Consider the following 19439-nt stretch of genomic DNA (forward strand, 5'->3'; position numbering starts at 1 on the left):
ATTTATCAGGTCATTGCTAACAAACTTCCTTCTGAGAAAACTGATTTAATTGGGAAATTTTCAGCAGTTGTTACTGAGACAAATTTCTACAAACTAAATCATAAACTGCTCGTGCAGTTAAAAATGGTGCTGGCCAAAGTAGCTTTTTCTTACATGAGAATTTCAAGAGTCAGTCTGTCAGAACTTTATCAGAATAAGAAACAGAAGTACTGAAGAAGGAAAAAGAAATCATACATACAGATGACAATTTCATAATCACTAGAGGCAATTCGGAGCTCAAGCTCTATCAACACCAAGTAAGGTTTCATCTGTTAGCTTCCTCACCTACTTTGAAAGTCCTGCTAAAGCTGGTGTGTTGACAGAGTTAATGTACTGCATGTAATCGTTTGCTCTGAAGAGAGAGAATGAGCATTTTGAAAGGAGTGAGGGGAACGGAGCATTTGTGTAGATTGTTTGTTTCTGTGCTTGTATTTTTGAAGTAAAACCAGTAGAAAGGAGGTAAGCCTAGAAGAAAATTTGCAGTAGAAAAAAAATACCTTTAGCATGTTGATTCTGTTGTTTTTTTGTTTTGATTTGGTTTGTTTTTTTGTGCTACTCAAAATGTAGAATGCTGCAGAATAACCAACTACGCCAGGTTCCTACTGAAGCACTCCAGAACTTGCGCAGCCTGCAGTCTCTGTAAGTATATTTGGTAAATCAACATGTGAGCTTGTATTAACAATAACATGCAGGATTACCTATTAATTACCTGTTATATCGCTCAGTAATGTCTTGAACCTATTTCTTCTTTTAAATCTCTTTGAAATGCTTTTCAAAAGAATTGTACTCTAAGTTAAAAATCAAAATGACTGATTTCATTCCAGTAATTTAGTGACATTGGCAGTTTCCTTGCAGTGTTATAAACTGGTTCACCACCTGAGAAGACTTGCTCTGCAATACGTTCTGTCTGTCAAGAAGAATATGGTCCCTGGAGCATCAGTCTTTCCCATGATTTCTTGTTAAGGCTCTTTACAAGGGAAAAGAAAGAATCCCAAATAACACCCTTGATTTTTTTATCATTTAATTTTTTCTTTTTAAGCAATATGGAAAACACTATTAGCTCATGAAACAAAGTGTACTGGAGGACCCTTAATTATACTCTATGCTACAGGCAGATCTCCGTATTTATAGTTCTTGACTGGGTCATGCTGACTCAGTCCACAAGCTCCAGTTTTAACAGAACTCCTGCCAGATTTCCTAGACTAGGAGTGAGGATTGGCTGTTCCATGGTATGAATGAAATTATTTTGATGTGCTTCTGCCTCATGATTTAACAGTGGTTGTACCACATCGTGCTAAAAGCTGATCTAGCCCTATTAGACCTTCAGTAGCAGATACTGAAGGAAAACTAAAAGGTCAGGCGAAAAATAAAATAATACTCCCTTGGTAAACTGTCCCAACTGCCAAAGCTTGGTGCTCAAGGACTTGCTGAGCGGCTTCTTTGAACTTGATAGCTCTTAGAGGATTTTCTTCTGTGAGCTTGTACAATTGCTGTTTGAGCTAATGTAACACCCATTATTTTCCACAGCAGCATATCTGCTGATCAGCTAACTCTGTGATGAGGTACCTTTTTTTATTTGCTTGGAATTTACTATCACGTTTATGGTAGAGATGCTAATAGGTGCAGACGCTAGAAGTTATAAACAGCTGTTCCTTGTTGAGGTATCCTAGATTTTATGTACCTCTGTCCCATCTCCAATGGTTACAACTGTTGAATTCTTTCTCATGTGGAAACTATTCCCTTCATCTGGTCATCCTTGTTACTCTTTACTGAACTTTTTTCCAGCTCTTCTATATTTTGTTTGAGACGAGTCAAGGAGGAATCAGACCTGCATAGAATACAGCCTGGATTTGCAGAGGGAAATTATGGAGGTTTTTTTGTTACGTGTTTTCCTGCTAACCCCCAAACTTCTCTTTGTTTAATTGTTTTAACTGTTATTGAACACTGAGCATTACTTTTTACACTTAGTGCAACTTCAAGACATGATTTTCTTAGCATGTTAAGAGTTATTCAGGATTTTGTCTTGACAGGTGGGAATTTCCTTCACCTCGTAGGCCTAACTTTACATCTTCTTGTACTGAAATCCATCTGCCATGTTGTTATTCAGTGAATTAATTATCATTAGTTCCTTCTGCTGCACCTGGAGTTCACATTTTGCAATTACAAGGCCACTGTTGCTGTCTCCACATAGGATGCACAATAAATTCTGTTTCTAAATTATCCAAAGAATGTCATTGTCACTTGATACAAGAAAAAAAGATGGCTAAATTTTCTAAAGTATGTGCTAACTTTGAATGAGCAGCATGAAATCTCTAGATGATTGAAAATAGGCATGTTCTTTGGACATAAATAAACATTAGCTGAGATCTACTGATTGGGAAGCATACTGTGCTAAACATGTTCTCTTATTTTTTTGTGTGTAAAGAAGTTCTACCAGAAAGTTCACATCTTTTGCACACATTCAATTCAGATGAAATCCAATAATGAATCAATTTCTAGCAAACTTTTGTCGTCGGTGTATAACTTACCCACACACAGGCACACATTATACTACTTTAGCTCCCAAGTTCTTATGTCTGTCTCAAACAATACTTACCTCCTTAATATACAAAGCATTCGTTAAGGTTTGTAAAGGTGAAAGAGCCTTAAGAATTAATTATCTTATAAATTGTTATTTGGTCTGTACCTTTTTTTCTTTATTGACCAGACAGACTGAAATATCTTAGCCATATACTTTTGAGGTTGCAGTTCTTTCCTTTGATCTTTTTAAAAAGTCATGAGAAAATGCTGGTCTGCTGACTATATTAGATTTCTTTCTGCTAAACAAACAAAAAAAAAATCTTGCTGAGATCACATCATTCTATACACATTCTGGACCAAAACACGATAAGCCAAGCAAACAAGGGTTCCTTTGTTGCTCTGAAAGAGGCTGTTGAATTTCCAGTACAGTTTCCAAACAGAATGACAGTCTCGCTCATTCTTTTCTGCAGATATTCTTTTCCATAGGTGAAGAAGCTGAAGAAGTGAACCAAACGTAGTTGCAGTGTGTAGTCTGCATTAAGAGCTGATATTTCGTGACAAAATTGAGACAGACTAAGAATAGGGGTGATCAGCATAAACTTTTAGTCAGCTGCATAGCAGTCCTAAGATGGAATGATACAGGTTTGTTCAGAAAAGCTACTATCAGCTGAAAGATGATCACTGGCAAAAGAGACCTCTTTGAGGGAAAGAAAACTATTATTCTTTTGTTTGCTTTAACTGGGTTGTGCTTGTCAGATAAAGGTGTGCATAGATTCAATTTCTTGTTTCTTACAGTCTAGGGATTTTCTGCTCACAAGGTGGTTCTTGCATTGGTTTCTGATTTACAATAGGAAGTATTTCTTGAAACCTTTGAAATAGCAGCAGTCTTTTCAGGGGTGTAATTAAGAGGTTAAAAGCCTGCACAAAGGCAAGTTCTATAAGATAACAACTTCTTGTGTTTATTATGTTTAACGAAACAGGTGGCATGGTTTTCGAAAGCCTCATTAACTCTTCTCTTTAGGTTAGCAAAGCTGCAAAAACCTGAAAACTGATGACAGGGCTTAGAGCTGCCTTTTGTATTTTCACCCAAGAAGGGCAGTCACGTAGAGAGGCAATCCATACTAACCACCTTGATACCTTAATGAATGTGAAGAGGATTACATTAAAATCATTTTTATATAAAAATGTATGTGATTTTGTGTGTGTGCATATGAGCTGTATACAAGGGCTGTTCTGAAAGTAATGCCTCCCATTTTATTTTGCTGGCCCACAGCTGTGTTTATCTCCATGTTCAGCATTTTATGTGGGCTATAATTTCCTTTTGAAATTTGTCATGAATGCAGATTATCTGGTTTACTAACCCTAACAATTCAAATGATGTTTGCTTCTGTTAAGCCAAGAAGAGGAAAGTAAGTTCTCAAATTCCATGACTGAAAACAGCCAACACACAATGACTGGTGTCACAACTTAGATCTTGGCAGCGGGGTTTGAAGTGTCACTTGAATGCTGTCTCCCTTATTATTCACTTTTCTGTAGAACTGACTGTAAGCAGATGGTCTCTGGATTTTATGTTTCCCAAAGCTCCAATATCTCCACTCTGCTTTTAAATCAAGAAGGCTTTTAATGATTTTGAATATATCTGTTTGATCCAAAAGCCTTTTATGTAGATTTACTGGTTTATTTTTGAAATATACCTATTAATCATCAGCTTGCTTTCTGACCAACTGTTTTCACTGAATTTAAGTACTTGTTTAAATAGATGTTTTTATTTCTAGTGAGATCACTTATGTACCAGAATTGTCATTTCAGTATTTTTTGAACAAGAAGGATTGATAAAGCAGGCAGTGATGCACAAATTATTTTTTAAGATCTCTTCCTTGAGAATGTTAAAACAAATTTTATGCTACTAGCAACTGATAAGTTGGAGATCTTCATTTGTACATTTTAGTAAATAAAGGAGGGAAGTCTAATTGGCACTGCTGAGAAACAAAGCTTCTGCTGCTCTTTTATTGGGACTATTGTAATGCAGCACCTTGCAGTGAATGCCACAGATTCAGATTAATTCCATTTATTTTCTTGTTTAAAAATCATTGTTTGTTAGTAAGAAACTTTTCCTATTTCATTTTCAGAGAGAAATGATAATCAAGAATAGATTATGTCACTATCCATGCTAAACCAGTCAGCAAGGATATTTAAAAACAAGCATTATTTACAGTAAGACATGCCACTTGCTTGAATTCCTGTAACATTTAGAAGTTTTAGTAGTAGAAAACTTTATTTAGTTTAATTTTCTACTTTAGTAGTAGAAAACTGAGCAGAATACAAGACAGTACCTCTTCCAAAGCGCTCGAAACAATTGTAGAGGAAAAAATAAACCATTTTTTCTCCACTGAAAACCTGAAAAGTTGGAATTTAGTGTAGCACATGGATTTGTCTTCACAAATACAGGATGAAAAAAAATAGTATAAGTAAGTTTAACTTTCTGACAGAATTTATATATCACTTCAGTTTTATTTTTAAAATATGTTGCTATGTGCAGAGCACTTTATGATGATGCATTTTTACATGAAAGTTGAGCTAGAAATAATCTTGGCTGTTCTTAATAGTTTGCTTGGCTGGAACAGGTCAGAAAATGGATTTTTCATCTCCTTCTCCCTGCTTCTCTAAACATTTGACTTTTTAAAAGAAATTCTTATTCTGAAAAAGGAGTTGAAGATTTTGATAATACAGAGTTCTGAGATGCCTCCAGTCCATTCTTAAAACTAAAATGCCTTTTTTCAAAAGTGTTAACATTATAAACAGGGTTTTTTTTGTGTGTTAATAATCCTGATTTTTAGTTAAAAGACCAAGCAACTTCGATGAAATCACGTTCTCCCAGGAGAACTGTTTTCATGAAAAGACAGGAGCTTCAGTTGTGGTTTCTCATGTCACACCCCATGATAATGAAGCCCACAGAAGGCTTTATCCTTCTTAGGAAACCCAGTACCTCAACAGTTACCCTCAAGCTCCCTATGGAGGAATTTCCCACCGTTTGAATCAAGGCTGTGTGTACTCATGCATACAACTGTACACATACACAAAAATGTCTCAAAACTCATGGCTACAGTCTCCTTTTACTTCATGCTTTATCTACGTGAGCTTCTAGAACCCTAGGGCACACTAGATAACGAAAGAAGGACTAAATCACAGAGTGCCAGGGCAGTGTCAGAGCGCCCTTCTCAGTCACACGTTTTTCCAGCCTTATAAACAGCCAGGAGGAGGACAGACATGCAAGAATCCCCAGTCTGTTTGTGCTACCACTAAATATTTGAGTCCAGTCCCCACAAAACCAGCTGTAGGGTCAGACTGCTTTCAAAGTGGGGTACAATTATCTAAACTGGGTCAGCAGTTCCAGGCCGCTGAGTGATGTTTTCTTGCATCCAGCAGAAGCTACTCAGTGTCTGACTCCTTCCTGTCTGCTGAGCAATCTTGTAAAGCGTTGCTTTTTTTTGTTTTTGGTTTTTTTTTTAAATCATACCCGTAAAGAGATACATTTCTCAACCTCAGAACTGCTAATGAGAAATCTTTCTGTGTGGCTGGATCCCACCAGGACATGCACTGCCTGTGGGAGGAGAACGAGAAGGCCAAGTGCTAAAGTGATCAGCCATGTCAGGTTCAAATCAGATACACAAGAATGTCCACGTGAGCATCATGTGGTGACACAGTATTACCACAGTCAGTCTAGCAGGGCAAACAGGGCATAGGAGTGCTCCAAAGCACTGGTCATGACCACCTGCCCTGCTGCCCTGTGAGAAGGGTCCTTGGCTTCTGACTGCTGCCAGATGGGGTTTGTCTGAGTGGTTACCTGGGGCCACTTGGCAGCTCGTACAGACCTGGGCCATCCTGTCAGCATCCTGCATGCAGCCACCTGCTTTGGGAGGCCAGTGGAGGTTACTGGCAACATTCCCAGACACACAAGATGTCTGGTCTTGGACCTCTGTTCTGCAGCCAGGTTCCTAGCATGACCCAACAATTCCTGCTGGCCCCACTTTTTCCCGCTTTTGGGGCTTTGAGGCTAGTTTAAGTATGAAAAAAAAAAAAAAAGAAAAAAGCTTTGTAACTGGATATTTGTTATGTGTTATGTGTGATATGTGTTATACAACATGCTAGTGTCCTGGCACACCATCCAGGATACACCTGAACAACGTATTTGGATGTAAAGAGAAATGCTAAGGATCAAAACTCTCAGAGGTGTTGAGACCTTCTCATGTTTTATGTGCAGATGGTGTTTGATTAAGTAGCAGGGCAGAAACAAATGTTCCTAAACTATGACTTGTGATTTTTTTTGTCCTCTTTCAATCTTGCTGTTGCTGCATAGGGTTTCTTGTATCACTACTGTACAAGCTCATACAAGGGCTGAAATCTGTGGGAACTGCTGTGCTGGCATATTGTAATTAAGCTTTCACAATAATAGCATTTTCCCCTGAGGATTGAAAGGGGTATCCTGCTTAAAGGGACATGTTGGGGAAACCACGCTTACAGTAGCCAACTTTATTTTCATTACGTTCACTTTTGAAAGCCAGTATTGATGGCACTCTTGCCATTCCTTACATGTGGCTTTAACCTAACTCCTATGAGCAAACCCTTGAGAGGGTCCATGTCACCACAATCTGACACTCTCCTTCCTGTGGTACCCACCCCTAGACGTGCCCTTTCCCCAGTCCTTGTTCATAATTGCTCCATGCTTTCAGCAATGCCTGTGTGCTATAGAACCTGGGGAGGAAGAAAGTGGTAGGAGAGGGAGGAGCATGCCCTTCTGCTATATGTGTGCCTGTCATCAATCCTCATATGCTCTCAGTTCCTTGCCTATCCTGCCTACTGCGTGAAGGACCTTCACATTTGGTTTTGTCGGCATTGTATTCTTGACTTCTTTATCTGTAGTTGTAAATTTCCTCTTGTCCAGTCCCTTCATTATGTTCAGTCCCTTATCCCTTGCAAAAAGAGGCAATCCATGTGATAGATGTTTATCTCAGAGGGAAAAATGACCTGGGAGAAGTTTCCTTCCTGTTCCTATACCTAGCATTTGACTTAACCTTGAATGAAGAAGGAAGACTCACCAACAAGACTTCAAGGATCTTCCTGAGCACTAGGTATTTCACTAGGCTGTACCTGCGCTTACTCTTGGGATAAGACTCAGAGAAAGGAAAAATATGTGTATTCATGTGGAGACGTACCAGTGGCATAAAGCTAGGTGTCCATATTGAATTGATCCAAAAATATGAATCAAAACTTTTTGGAAAAACCTACCTTTCACCCTTTTCAGGGTAATAGTGAATTAGTCATGCTTTCAGTCCTATATGAATAATATCTTTTCATCATACATAACGCATATGGTCCTAGCATTCACAGCATGCCACAGGAAACACCAGTGGGATACAGTCCACATAGCTCAAGCATTTTCTTTGAAAGGTTTGGACATTTTAAGTGAGCTCATGGTGAATTTCATACTGTCTGCTTTATTTACATGTCGCCTATCAGAAAAGATCAAGCTTTTCTGTTTTCCTAAATTGGCTCTCTCTGGAATATAATAGCAGCTTTCAAACTCACCATGTTATCTATATATTTTCAATTATAAACAGGGTCGTGTTTGTGAGTTAATGGGTTTAGTTTTGAAAGTGCCAAAACTTTGATCAACGTATGTGAAACAATTGGCTGAAAGCAATGATTTTGATCAATGCTTTATACATCAGTGTGCATTACCTACAGTTTGACAGGAAACGTAATCACTACTGAAATGTTTTATTATCTGCAAGAGGGAAAAATGGTACTTGGAAATTCTAAAAAGATTAGATAACAAAAGAGCACTTGAGGCAGTGCTTATGAGCACTGGTAGAGTGTATAGTCCAGCAATAGGACATGCAATGCAAATCATTGTAGTTTCAAATTTTCTTACAAAGTTTATTTAAGGAATAAGCTACTTAGAATCTCATTTATTTTACAGCAGTCCTATGTTGTCTATTTTGCTTACATAGTATGGTGGGTTTATACTTGGAAACTTCAGTAGTATAATTGGTTCCTTGATCTGCTCCTGAATGTTGGTAAGGTAGAAACCCTGACCTCTCTGAGGACAGCAGAAGTACTGCCTCTGCAGCCACAGGATCACACAGACAGCTGACTTCTGGCTTTGCCACATGAGCAGCAGTTCTGTGAGTAACTCCTCTGGAGTCTGTCCTCCTCTGGGAGGTTGGAGCTGCACAGTCAGCCTTGGCACTGAGCAAGAAGCTGACTGTCACACAGTGACACATTTAGGCTGAATAAAGCCTCCATTCTTTAATCAGTGTAACTGTCAAACTAATGCAACTGTAAGTTCTTAGTTTACATACCAGCATCACACAGGGAAGAAATTTACATCTAACCAAACACAAAGAAACCTCATCATTCAAATTATACCTTATTTGAAAACACAGGCATGGCACAGTTGTTGCCTGGGGAATGGGGGAGGTACAGCATGACTGTTCCTAAACACTTCCAGCCTCACCCATTTGTTGACCGACCCTGGAATTATTTTGAAAGTTCTGTCTCTGCTGCCTGCCATGTCAGTTATTATATTGAAAATTTAATTGTACAGGGGCTTTGACACTGAACTTTATAAATTTGTTCCAACTGACCTTGTCTCAGTTATTTGCCAGCCTGGCACGAAGGCTTCGCATTCATTATTTGTTCTCATGCAGAAGGTAGAAGGAGCACAGGGCAGGAGATAGAATGGACCTGACGTTTTACATGACTGTGAATGAGGAAGCAGCTTTAAATAAAGAGATGATCATGCCCATCACAGAGAGTATTGCATTTCTCTCAAACAGAACAAATTTAAGTTGTACAGAATTACTTATTTGTACCTTGCTGTGTGTGTGTTTTTGTTCTTGTTTTTTTTTTTATAGTGTTTTCAAAACTTCTATTTAAATTTGTTTTTATTTCATCATCTCTGTACTCTTCTGAACAGACATCTTCAAGAAAAGTTTTAGAGATTCGCTTCTATGACGTAGTATTTCTAGTGCCTAATCTGCAAAAAGTTAAATAGATTTAATCCCTTCTTGCAGAAGTGTGAAAGCAAGATATCACCTGCAGCTCAGGGAAGGTGCAACATGTAGCTGAGCTCCCTCTGTTGGCTCTGCAGAGGCTGAAGTACATCAAGTAACTTCAAAGGGAATCAACTGCATTAGCAACACCAACCTCTGTTTAAAACCGTTTTGCTCTTCTATTAAGAAATGTTACGTTCGTTGCTCATTAGAATAATTGAACTACTCAACTTTTAAGAAGGAGTAAAACATGAGCAGAAACCCAGAAATAATGTTTATTTTTAGCTTTTAAAAGTGACGGATAGCATCTGAAAATCCAAAACAGCTTTCAGCACTACAACTCAGTGATTTATAGATTCCGAAAGAGAGCATCATGTTGAGTTTCTTATATTTTTTTATTCCATACTTTCAAATAATTGGTAAACAACTTCGTGACTGGTCCGTAGAGAGGCTCTGTTCAAAAGTGATTAGTCTATGCTCTCAGTGAACCAAAGACCCCAATGGAGAGCTGTGAGCAGTGGGCCAGCTGCTTAGGAGACTTGTGAACACCATGTGAAGTCCCAGAGATAATGTTGGAAACAAGATAGAAATCCAGAATCTCTGGGAAACGAAGAACTGATGTGACAAATGCTGCCTATCCTCATTGTGTTCTTGATGATAGTTTCATGTGAAAGTCCACTGCTCTTTTCTCTGAATCAATTTTCTTTATTTCTTTTTCTCCTAGACGCCTGGATGCCAACCACATCAACTATGTGCCCCCCAACTGCTTCAATGGCTTGGTCTCCCTTAGGCACCTGTGGCTAGACGATAATTCCTTGACAGAAATACCCATCCAAGCTTTTAGAAGCTTACCAGCACTTCAGGCAATGACACTGGCACTGAATAAAATTCATTACATACCGGACTATGCTTTTGGAAACCTCTCCAGTTTGGTAGTTTTGTAAGTTTTATCAATAGCTTTTTAGCCAGAATCTCTGCTTCTTTGAAGGGCTTTGACCTCCTTGTGATTAATTACTTGAAATACAATGTTTAATTTACATGTTACTTGAGACAACCTAAATAGCTGCATACCTGGGTTAGCTCAGCCTCTATTTTTTTTTTTCTAAGGAGGAAACTGAGGAGTAGAAGTTATTTCAGGATACTTTGGAAAATGTCAGTATTATTAAGGAGAAAATAATATAGTCAGGAATTACAACCTATCTGAAACTATAGTCTGTAAGATACTTAGCGTATTTTAGCATATTCTAACCCCACTGCAACCATTGAACCTGGCACATTTCAGGGTTCTTTATTGAGTATTGTATTCATCAAGTCTGCCTAGTGCTTAATACATTCATTTAAACGTATAGAGCACCAATTACAGGTGTGCAGTAGCTGCCTTGTAGTGCACAATCCTTGCCCTATGTTTACATTGAGTATCAGTCCCATTCCATTGAAAGTGGATAGAGGAGTGGATAGACTTGTTATTTAACCAAATTCCTAGACATCTCAGTAATGCTGAGAAGGTAGAGAATGTCCTGAATGTCATTCTCTAGATCCCTGCCAGAAATGCGGAGACAGGAGGACATATAAGGAAGGCCAGGAGAAAATGACCTCTTTATTCCCTGATTGCTTCTGCTCACTTAGGTTCCCATATTTTAGATCTGACCTGCTTACTTCTGGTCTCCTGGGTTTCATATTGATTGATAATTACATTATTCCTCATTATTTGCAACATCTGATGCTAAGCTGGGGCTCTTTAGCCTGGAGAAGAGAAGGCTGTGAGGTGACCTGATAGCGGCCTTTCAGTATTTAAAGGGGAGCTACAGGAAAGAAGGGGACAGACTTTTTAGCAGGGCCTGCAGTGAGAGAAAAGGGGAAATGGTTTCAAGCTCAAATAGGGTAGATTTACATTAGACATAAGGAAAAAGTCTTTTATAGTGAGAGTGGTGAGGCACTGGAACAGGTTACCCAGAGATGTGGTTGATGCCTCATCACTGGAGACTTTCAAGGAGAGGCTAGATCAGACTCTATGATCTACTTGTTCCTATTTATTGAAGGGGAGTTGGACTAGATGGCTTTTAAAGGTCCCTTCCAATTCTAAGGTTTCTGTGATTCTATGATTCTCTGATTTTTGCCTCATCAAAATATTCGTGTGCAGTTATGTTTTCTTTTGTTTGCTACTCTATTCATTCTGGCAAATTTCCAGCTGTGTGTGAATATGCATGTTCGTCTGGCACAGCTTTGAAGCTCCACCACTAGCAATCCAAACTGAAGTGGAATTTGTAGACATTCTTCATGCTAACTCAAACATTACAGCTCAGTGTAGTCATTTAAAAAAATGATTAATTTTTTTCCTAGGAAGGGGGAAACCTACAAAGCATTTGTATTTTGCTATCAGGAACCTTGCTTTTTATGGACAGAGATACTGAATGTCTCTAGGTTCTGTGATCTTTAAAATTATTTTCAGAGCAGAACAAAGCATTAACGGGTATGTAACCAGCAGCTCCTCAATCACAATCCATCTTTTCTTTTGAAGTGTTACTCCCATAGTTTTCCTCCACTATGAGAGTGAAATGTGAAGAATAAAGTAGAAGTTTGCTGCAAAAAAATGCATCCTCTTCAAAAGTCAGCTTAAATAGCACTAAATTGTACATACTCCCATTAATGAGCTTAACACAGATTGATTTTTTCCGTGTCAGTATAAAAATCTTAGAAGTAGGCAGCATTCTGGTCCTTCACATGGGAGGGCTGGACTGGAATGAAACATGCAGTTACTCTCAGGGCTGAACATTTGAGAAGTGTTGACCTACAGGTGTTTACAGTTTCAAGGAAGAGCAAATTAAAGCTCTAAAAATTGATGAGTTCATTCATCTCAGTGAAGCTATGACTCCTTGTCCTATGGCTTTGTGTCTTCTTTCTGCAAGGCTAATGGTTGTTTCTGCCTTATTATCTTTCTGTTCACCTGGTGTTCTGTGCCATCCCCGCTAACAGCCTCTGAGTATAGGTTTTCCAAGTGAACACCACCCACAGTTCTAAAGGCAACATGTTAATTAATAACGTGTGAGAATATGTATACAATTTCACAACATTTAATGTGCAAAACCCATTCTAAAATTTCAGGTTATGCCCTTTCTGAGCCATGTAGATGGTTGTAAAACAAATCCCTTCTATGGAACCAAATTGAATGCTGCATGGGTGGAGTGATGTCAGGAGAAAGCAGAGGGGGCAGTGAAAGTGCCTCCTCTACACACTCTTGCAAAAGCATGACTTGCATTTAATTGGTGCATGCCTGAAAATAAGTTTATTTTGATTTAAGCATCAAAATGTTTTGCTTGAGTCCACTGTGGGCAATGTGCTTTCCTGACTGTGTGCTTAATGTTCCCCTGCAGACATCTCCATAACAATAGAATCTACTCCCTGGGAAAGAAATGCTTTGATGGGCTCCACAGCCTAGAGACTCTGTGAGTTGACCTCTTATTTGTTTCCTTTTTCTTTTTTTTTCTTTTTTTTTCCCCCCAGGGGAAAATATTCATTAATATTCTGAAAGAATAAAAATAGCCTAAGAGCTAAAGGTGTTTTTTGGCTTGTCTAGTCACTACAGGATCTAAGTGATCGTTTACAATACCTCTATATGGCAGATAGTATTTTTGACAATAAAAATCAGCTTGCCTTTTTAATAAGCATTGTCAGTTGATAAATTGTTTAAAGGACATTTGAGAACTGTGTTGGGCATTGAAAAAGAAGTGGCTATTCATGAGCAGTTGTGTTTGTCTAGTTTAGTACTATTTATTTGTCTTGTTTAATCAATAAACTTAAAGGCCAGATTGGGAAACTGTCAGAGTGAAAAGATATACCACCAAGAAACTGTCTCGCCATAGAAGAGGGTTATGAAATCATATAATTTTATTTTTTTTTTATCCCTAGAAGAAGAGAAAATGCCAAATACTTGAATCATGTGTGTTTTACAAGGAAAGATATCTCAGTTGTGTCCAAGATCATGTCTTTAAAGAGCTTTGCTGAAGAATAACACTGATAAGGGTTCAAGTCGCCTCAAGCTTTTGTCAAAGTTCTGTTCGTATCTATCTGCTAGAGTAGGTAATAGAACTCCAAAATGCTGCAGGAACAGTAAAAGCTTGTGTATCTTCTTCTCTACCACCTGCCACAATCAGCTAAATCCTTCTCAGAGATTTTAGAGATTTCACCTAACCAGGGCAGAGGATAAAGATCTGAGGAACAAATAGACAAAATATCAAATCTGAATAATGCTAGTCTAAAGGTAACTATTTTCTTTCTTGTCCATAGAAGTATGTACTGCTCACTTTCATGTTTCAGTAACACCAGAAAGCAAGAAATTTTGACCTTTTTTCTTTCTCTTTTCATTCCCGAGTTTCAGCTGCACTGATCCCTTCAAACTGAAATGCAGTTTTACAATTTTGAGTTTTAGTCTGCTGTGAGTTGAAAGGAAGTCCCTTAATGTAGCACCGGAAAGGGGGACAGGAAAGAGAGAGGGAAAATGTAATAGTTTGTTGTGTTTTTTTAAGTGAGATTCACATGGCACTTGGTCAAAAATGGGGGGAAAAAAAGAACAATGGAATAAGTAATTGCAAACCCAGTCCCAGCCACCTGGTATGAAAGAGATGAAAACTCAGAGGCAGTCATGAATCTGGGAATGGATATAGGTGGAGTCTCTTCACTGCAGTATGAGAGTGTAGCACTTGCCTCAAGCTTACTACTTGCGTACTATATAGACCAGTTTCAAGGTAGTTTCAAGACAATCTAAAGAGATCTCAGCATAAACTATGGAGGTCAGTTTTAAGATCATTTGCTTGCATTGATGCATAAGTCTGGAAATCACTTATCACTGCAGGGCAAAGCAGAACTGTGCTTGCCTGTAATCTCTTTCTGTCAATAAGTGGGAGAGAGAGATTTACAAGCAGGAAGGAAAGCCTCCTTGAGTTCAGACAGCAGTTTCCTGCCTGAATTACTTCAGCCTGATACTGTTTCAATTTCCATCTATTGTAAACTGTGATTTCTGTTTTGCCCATTCCGTAAGGCTGTTTCTCAAATTTTTCAGACTATATTCTTCAGAAAGCACTGCTCAGGGAGCAGGCGCATCTCAATTTTAGTTTCAGGTGTCTCCTGAATACTAAAGGATGCACACGTCTTGCTCAAGGCAGAAGTATGTGTATAGTTCATTCACTTTACCATAATGAAGTCTAATTGCCACTGCAGCACGAGCAGTTCTTAAAGCAAAGGTCACTACCCTAGCTAAACTACTGCTTTTACAATTTGTATGGTTAGAAACAGTCTCCATGTGAGTACTGCCAAAGCTTAAATTGAACAATACGGTTAATGATAAAGTTGGGTTTATTGTATGTTTTCCCTCTTGATACAAAAAATAAGAATGAGAATGTGACCTAAACAGATTTTTTACAGAACATCCGTGCACTTTAAAGATTTCCTGGATTTGGGCTATCCGTCTCTCATTCAATGCATGAAAAATGGTATTTCATTACAAATGCCAACAATTCAGTTATTCCTGACGTAACACAAAACCTAAATAACACAATCTGTTTTCACACAGAGATTTAAATTACAACAGTCTGGACGAGTTCCCCACTGCTATCAGGACACTAACAAACCTAAAAGAACTGTAAGTACAGCATTTATATTAGGATGGAGAATGTTTTGTCTAGTGTATGACTGATTATTTTCTTAATGCTGGTGATTTTGTCAGTAATCCCTAAAATCTGATATCCTAGGAAAAGCTAATAAATGTGCCAACATGCATAAAAGATAATTTTCAACATGCAGTTTAGAGCATTCAAGTTCTGACAACTTTTATACTGCATTGTGCAGTAAATTTTCTTCAAGAACTTCATCCTTGGAACACAGCTAATTTATTTTGAGTCCCAAACACAACAATTGTTCTTTCCAAGCAATCCAAAATATCACAATCTGTTAGACTAAGGAAAAAACATGGCCCTCTTACTGGCTTATCAAGTTTAAATGTTTTCTTCCATCCCTCCTCCCCCATTAAATTAAAGCATTCTCTTTTCAACTTAAATAGTCCTTTGTAATGTTGTAAACAAAACACTTGTGGATGCACAGACATAGTTTCTCTTAAATGACATCAACAATGAAATGAAGGCAGCCAAGTTTATTGTAAGAAACAGCTGAGTTATAAAAGAATGAATGAAATATTCACACATTTTAAAATGATGTGTCCAACAGTATGTATGTCCAGAGTTCTTTCAGTTTGAAGTACTTGCCACTCTGCATGTACCATCAGCATAGATTTTACAAAAACTAGCTGATCGTATAGCGGCTGGACACAGTTGACACAGTTGACACAGTTGTAGTATTACTGCATCACTCATAATAACGCCACTTTCTGAGGCTGGGATTTTTTTTGGAAGCAGGGAACCCCCAAGCAGTGTTGACTCCAGGTCAGTGCTTTCTGTGCTGCCCAAGAGCGTGGCTCTGCGAGGCTGTGAGTTTTTCAGTCCAGCTACTCTCAGCTGCTGTTCTGTTTCCTGAGGCCTAAAATAGTTGGTATGAAATCCAGTGGCCTTGAAGAACTGCCTTTCTTCTGACCACTGGAGTCAGTAGCCAAATATGGATAACCTAGGTTTGCAGTAAATGCACCTTGTCCAGTCCAGCAAATTGCCTGATGTGCTTGAGATTTCTCGACCCCATTGGATCTCACATCTAGGTATCAAACTGCTTGTGTCAGCTGAGCTCCTCTGCACAGGAAATCTTTGGAGTGTTAAATTGTAACCTGAATTTCCAAATCCAGCACAGAACCTGACCGTACATCAGTGTTTTGCTTGGCCCTGGAAGCTGATCTTAAAAACATGAGGTGTCTCTCATTGGGTTCCTTCTGTTCTCAGCAGGAGGAACCCAGGGCCACAAAGATTCAGTTTATTGCAGGGCTACATTACTAAGGTGTTTCTGGGTCAGGCCTCTTCTCTTTCTCAGAATCTGTGCTTGGACTAAAAACACTAACCATGGCTTTTTTTTTTCTCATTTTGGAAAGAGCAAGCCATCAAGGCAGAGCTATACAAGTCCCAGATGCTCTGCCCTTGGTGTTATCAACTGTAGGGGCAGTTCTCTCTCCAGAATGGGTATAAATGTTAGGTTTTGAAGATACCTGTGAAACATTTTTCCCAGTGTGGCCTTACTATAGTGTCCTTACCCAGGAGTGCAGATAGATTTAAGCTGTTTTGCTCAGTATGTGAACTGACAAGCAGTAACTCACCTTTGGTTCAGATGAGGTACATTGCTGAGGCGCAGTGCACAGGATATGAGCTATAGCCATGATCACTCATGCCCAGTCAGACCTCAGAAGTACCATAGACTCTGTTTTACAGAAATGCACTGCAATTTCCTTTTGGCTGATGATGGGGCTGCTCCCACACTCTGACCATGTCAGTGGTGATGAGGGGCCAGACGCTGTCCTGTCACGCCATTTCTTTTGCCTTTCTCTGTACAAGGAATCCCATTCAGTGCATCCACAAAACCAGTCTGTTCACTGGTTCTAGATGAAATGGGATCCTCATATTGCTTGGAATCTGTGTCTGCATGGATGCAGTTTTTATGGCGTGCAGAAGAACAAGGGATTTAGAGCCTTGTTCTGTCTCATCAGCAGTAGCACGGTGACTAAACAAGTGAAACCAGTAATGTGGAACCTGTTGAAGTAATGACCAAGTGTGCCTGCATGAGTGAACAATTTGAGGCTTTCTAAATATATAAATTTAATCTGGGAAGCCCTTTTCATACCCGACTGAACTAATGGGAGTTTCCCACACAAATCATCATTGTTCTTTAGAAACCTTAGTTGTTTCTTTTGTTTTTCACAATGGAGAAGTACTCATATGAATAAAATCCAGTAATTAATGATGAGACCAAGTTTTGGCCCCCTATCCAGCAGACACATTGGACAGCTTGTTCATTTCTACATCTAAAATATTTCAACAATGGGGTTGTAGGAGACTCAACAATATAATGTATAAAATCATTTACTTTATAAATTTGTGTAATTCATTATTATCACAGTAAATGGAATAGATGCAAATTAACAAATAGGAGAGGATACATATATACATGTACATATGTACTATTCAATGTCTATATGTACATTACATATACATAACCTACATGACATACAGCTATGAAACGGTTTCCTGCTGTGAGCATCTGAATTTTAAAATGCTATTTTGCTGTTTATTTCACCTGCATGGCATTTCTTGTGTAGAAGAGTGCTGAATTCCATACATTTCTTCACTTGTTCTTTTGCTCTTGCTTTTACCAGTTGTCTTACCCCAGAAAGCAAAAACATATATTTACACACAGACATTTTCCTTACTACAGTCAAAGAAATTGTTGTGTATTGTGAATACAAATTGTGCCTTCTCATTCCTTTTCTTTACTATGTAAACCATTTTTTTGTTTTGTAGAGGATTTCATAGCAACAACATCAAGTCGATACCCGAGCGTGCGTTTGTAGGTAATCCATCACTTATTACAATGTAAGTGGTAACAGTTTATTCAATGACACTTTGTGTAAGAGAATATGGTATTAAGTACCATGTTTGTTGCTATTTGTCTGATATATCTTCTTGTGAATGCACTGTGTAGCACATAATAATGCAAGTGAAAAGCTTATATCTTTCTAGCCTTATGAAAAGTGTGGCAATTTGCATGCCTTATTTAAAGGGAGTGAGTACCAATACTTCATCATTGACCTTTCAGTTGAACCACTCTTTGTAAGTCTCTTAGTATTGCTGGCAATGTAGAAGATATAGAAAAATTACTCGTGATGGATTCCAGTCTCAATTCTCATTATTTACATGAGAATACATATAATTGGCAAACCTCAGTGTACGAAATTGTAAAATGAATGTAAGAAAAATAGCCACAAGTTTTGAGCAGCATTTTTTTAATGAGCAAAAGCAATATTCATTTACAAGTGCAGTGGTACTCCACTGCTGTGGATGGACAACATTATCCAAATATGAGAAATTCTGTTTTCTTCATCCATCAATTTTGTCGTATGTCACAATAAAGTTCTTCATCTTTGAATTTTAATCTTTCTGGGAGAAAGAGGAAATGGCAGGCTTCTGGTTCTAAATCCAGGAAAAATGAATACTTCAGTATTAAAAGCATACTTAATGGACGTAGCTAGCAGGTGAGAAAAGGCCCACAGGTGCACAAAATGTCTGTGAGCATACAGAGATTACTCATTTGTATATATTGTAATCATGCAATGTGTTTTGAATCTTTTAAAATATTCCATGTAATATTTTGTGTATGTGTTATTTGTATAACACTGTGTATGACATTGTGTATAAGATGCCTTTTTTGCTCTCTTTTTGCAGACATTTTTATGATAACCCCATCCAGCTTGTTGGAAAATCTGCTTTTCAAAACTTACCAGAACTCAGAACTCTGTATGTGTTTCATTTCTTTAAATTGTCTTCAGTTGCAACGTTAGAGGTGTCCCTCAAATTCCTCATTGCAATTGTATTGAAACGGTGTTTTAAATTCTAGGACTTTAAATGGTGCCTCACAGATAACAGAGTTTCCTGATCTGACTGGGACTACAAGTCTGGAGAGTTTGTAAGTAGTAGAGGAGTATTTTTCTTTGGTTTGTATTTTTGATATTTATTCTAAAGAATGTCCCAAAAATAAGCATTTGTGTTGCAATCTTTGATTTATTTATTTATGTATTTATTTATTTACAAATTCTCTCAATAGGACACTCACAGGAGCACAGATCACCTCTCTCCCCAGATCAGCTTGTGACCAGCTACCTAACCTCCAAGTGCTGTACGTTTCTGC

The 19439-nt window shown here is 38.3% G+C and overlaps 1 protein-coding gene across 1 annotated transcript in view; it reads left to right on the forward strand.

The window, feature by feature from the left end:
• The window catches only part of LGR5 (leucine rich repeat containing G protein-coupled receptor 5), an 86845-nt gene that overhangs the window by 49151 nt on the left and 18255 nt on the right, over positions 1-19439 (forward strand). Inside the window, exons 4-11 of the mRNA XM_048941128.1 lie at positions 607-678; positions 10339-10554; positions 12986-13057; positions 15181-15249; positions 18056-18127; positions 18977-19048; positions 19149-19217; positions 19356-19427. Coding sequence (XP_048797085.1) covers positions 607-678; positions 10339-10554; positions 12986-13057; positions 15181-15249; positions 18056-18127; positions 18977-19048; positions 19149-19217; positions 19356-19427 — 714 coding nt within the window. The remainder of the gene's footprint in view (positions 1-606; positions 679-10338; positions 10555-12985; positions 13058-15180; positions 15250-18055; positions 18128-18976; positions 19049-19148; positions 19218-19355; positions 19428-19439) is intronic.

The sequence above is a fragment of the Lagopus muta genome, chromosome 1, assembly GCF_023343835.1.
Source record: "Lagopus muta isolate bLagMut1 chromosome 1, bLagMut1 primary, whole genome shotgun sequence".
Taxonomy (NCBI): Eukaryota; Metazoa; Chordata; class Aves; order Galliformes; family Phasianidae; genus Lagopus; species Lagopus muta.